Below are 1,578 nucleotides of genomic sequence, written 5' to 3'. Positions count from 1 at the left end.
TTTTCTGCAATTGTTTTCTTTTAATAATGTGTCAAATAATCCTCTCGTTCTTATTTGACTTCATGAAACAGACAAAATACACAGCCGGATGAAAGCGCTAACAGTATTGATTTTGTCACATAAAAAAGCGATAATCTACGTCCCGCTGGGCGGATACTGAATTATAATATGTAGGTTTAAGGTCTTTGAATGCAACTCAGTACCGATATTCGACATTTGACAGGAACATGGCGGTTGTAAATAGACAGTTGACAAACCTTGTAGTGTCTTTGGACATTTTTCTGTTCATTACTACATTTCTGAGGAACGTTCTGATACTAGACGCCTAGCTGGGTGAATCACTTCTGGATGTATAAATGAGCTTCATGCCTACGACTACAACTACCAGTATTCACATTGCAGTAATTAACATGGCGATAGCAAATTTCACTGAAAATGAAGGAGAAATGAAAAATGAAGAGCTGTTCTGCTCAGCAGGTTACAATAGTTTTGAATACAGCAGGGTAACAGGCCTGGCGGTTTCTGCGGTGAACATTTTTCTGTCTGTTACGGCATTCCTGGGGAATTCTCTGATCCTGGTCGCCCTTCACAAAGAGAATTCGCTTCATCCACCGTCCAAACTCCTACTTCGCGCTCTGGCGATATCTGACCTCTGTGTTGGTCTTGTTTCGGAGCCCCTCGCTGTCATATTCTGGATGTCTACCATCTCCGAACGTTGGAATTTCTGTCGCCACATATTTGTTTCACTTGTAGTAACAGGTTATATTTTGTGTGGAATGTCTTTGTTGATTATGACCGCAATAAGTGTGGACCGGCTTCTCGCCCTGTCGTTGGGACTCAAATACAGACAAGTTGTGACTTTGAGGCGAACTTACATGTTTTTAACTACGCTTTGTGTAATTTCTATCGTCTTTTCCACGATGTACGTGAAAAGTAATGAAATCGCTGTTAGGTACAGTGAGATATTGACCACCGTATGTTTAACAACCTCTAGTGTTTCTTACACAAAAATTTTTCTGAAACTCCGTCAACGCCAAAATGAAGTTCAAGAGTTTGAATTGTCAAGCCAGTCAAGTCAGCTCAACATAGCGCGCTACAGAAAGGCAGTTTCCAGTTCACTGTGGCTGCAATTGACATTAGTTCTTTGTTACCTACCAAATGGTGTGTTCTTAATTGTGTCATCTGCAAGTGCACGGCCATATCCCTCTCTTGGTATCGTCAGCAAATTTACTTTTACTTTAGTTTTCCTAAACTCGTCATTAAACCCGCTTCTTTACTGCTGGAAGATGAGAGAGGTGAGGCAAGCTGTAAAGAGTAGTATCAAGCAACTATGGTGCTGTTCGGCTTAACTGACAGATTCAAAGAAGGCCAACAGTTTTGGGGGAGCTAGGATGGCGCAGTGAGACTCTGCTTATTCCTATCTTAGAGGACATGTTAGAGATTTAATATTCTGAAATAAGACCATGACAAATTTTTCACCTTAACGTGCACTTACCTGACCAAGGGCTAACGCTGGAACGTCAGCTTATGTGTGTCTTACCAGTGGCTGATTTACCTTATCTGTGTAGAAAAAAAGGA

The 1,578-nt window shown here is 41.2% G+C and overlaps 1 protein-coding gene across 1 annotated transcript; it reads left to right on the top strand.

The window, feature by feature from the left end:
• The first annotated feature begins 223 nt into the window (after positions 1 to 223).
• LOC146487215 (melanocortin receptor 4-like) lies at positions 224 to 1,349 on the top strand. The gene has a single exon (XM_085084791.1). It carries the CDS (start codon positions 357 to 359, stop codon positions 1,347 to 1,349), a length of 993 nt encoding a protein of 330 aa, XP_084940917.1. The 5' UTR covers positions 224 to 356.
• Positions 1,350 to 1,578: the final 229 nt, after the last annotated feature.

The sequence above is a fragment of the Pavona decussata genome, unplaced genomic scaffold, assembly GCF_977016875.1.
Source record: "Pavona decussata unplaced genomic scaffold, jaPavDecu1.1 SCAFFOLD_16, whole genome shotgun sequence".
Taxonomy (NCBI): Eukaryota; Metazoa; Cnidaria; class Anthozoa; order Scleractinia; family Agariciidae; genus Pavona; species Pavona decussata.
The sequence above is the reverse complement of the archived record's forward strand: the minus strand, read 5'-3'. Positions and strand labels throughout refer to the sequence as shown.

Excerpts from the sequence above, each read along its gene's own strand:
- LOC146487215 (XM_085084791.1), top strand. The coding sequence starts at position 357 with ATGAGCTTCATGCCTACGACTACAACTACCAGTATTCACATTGCAGTA.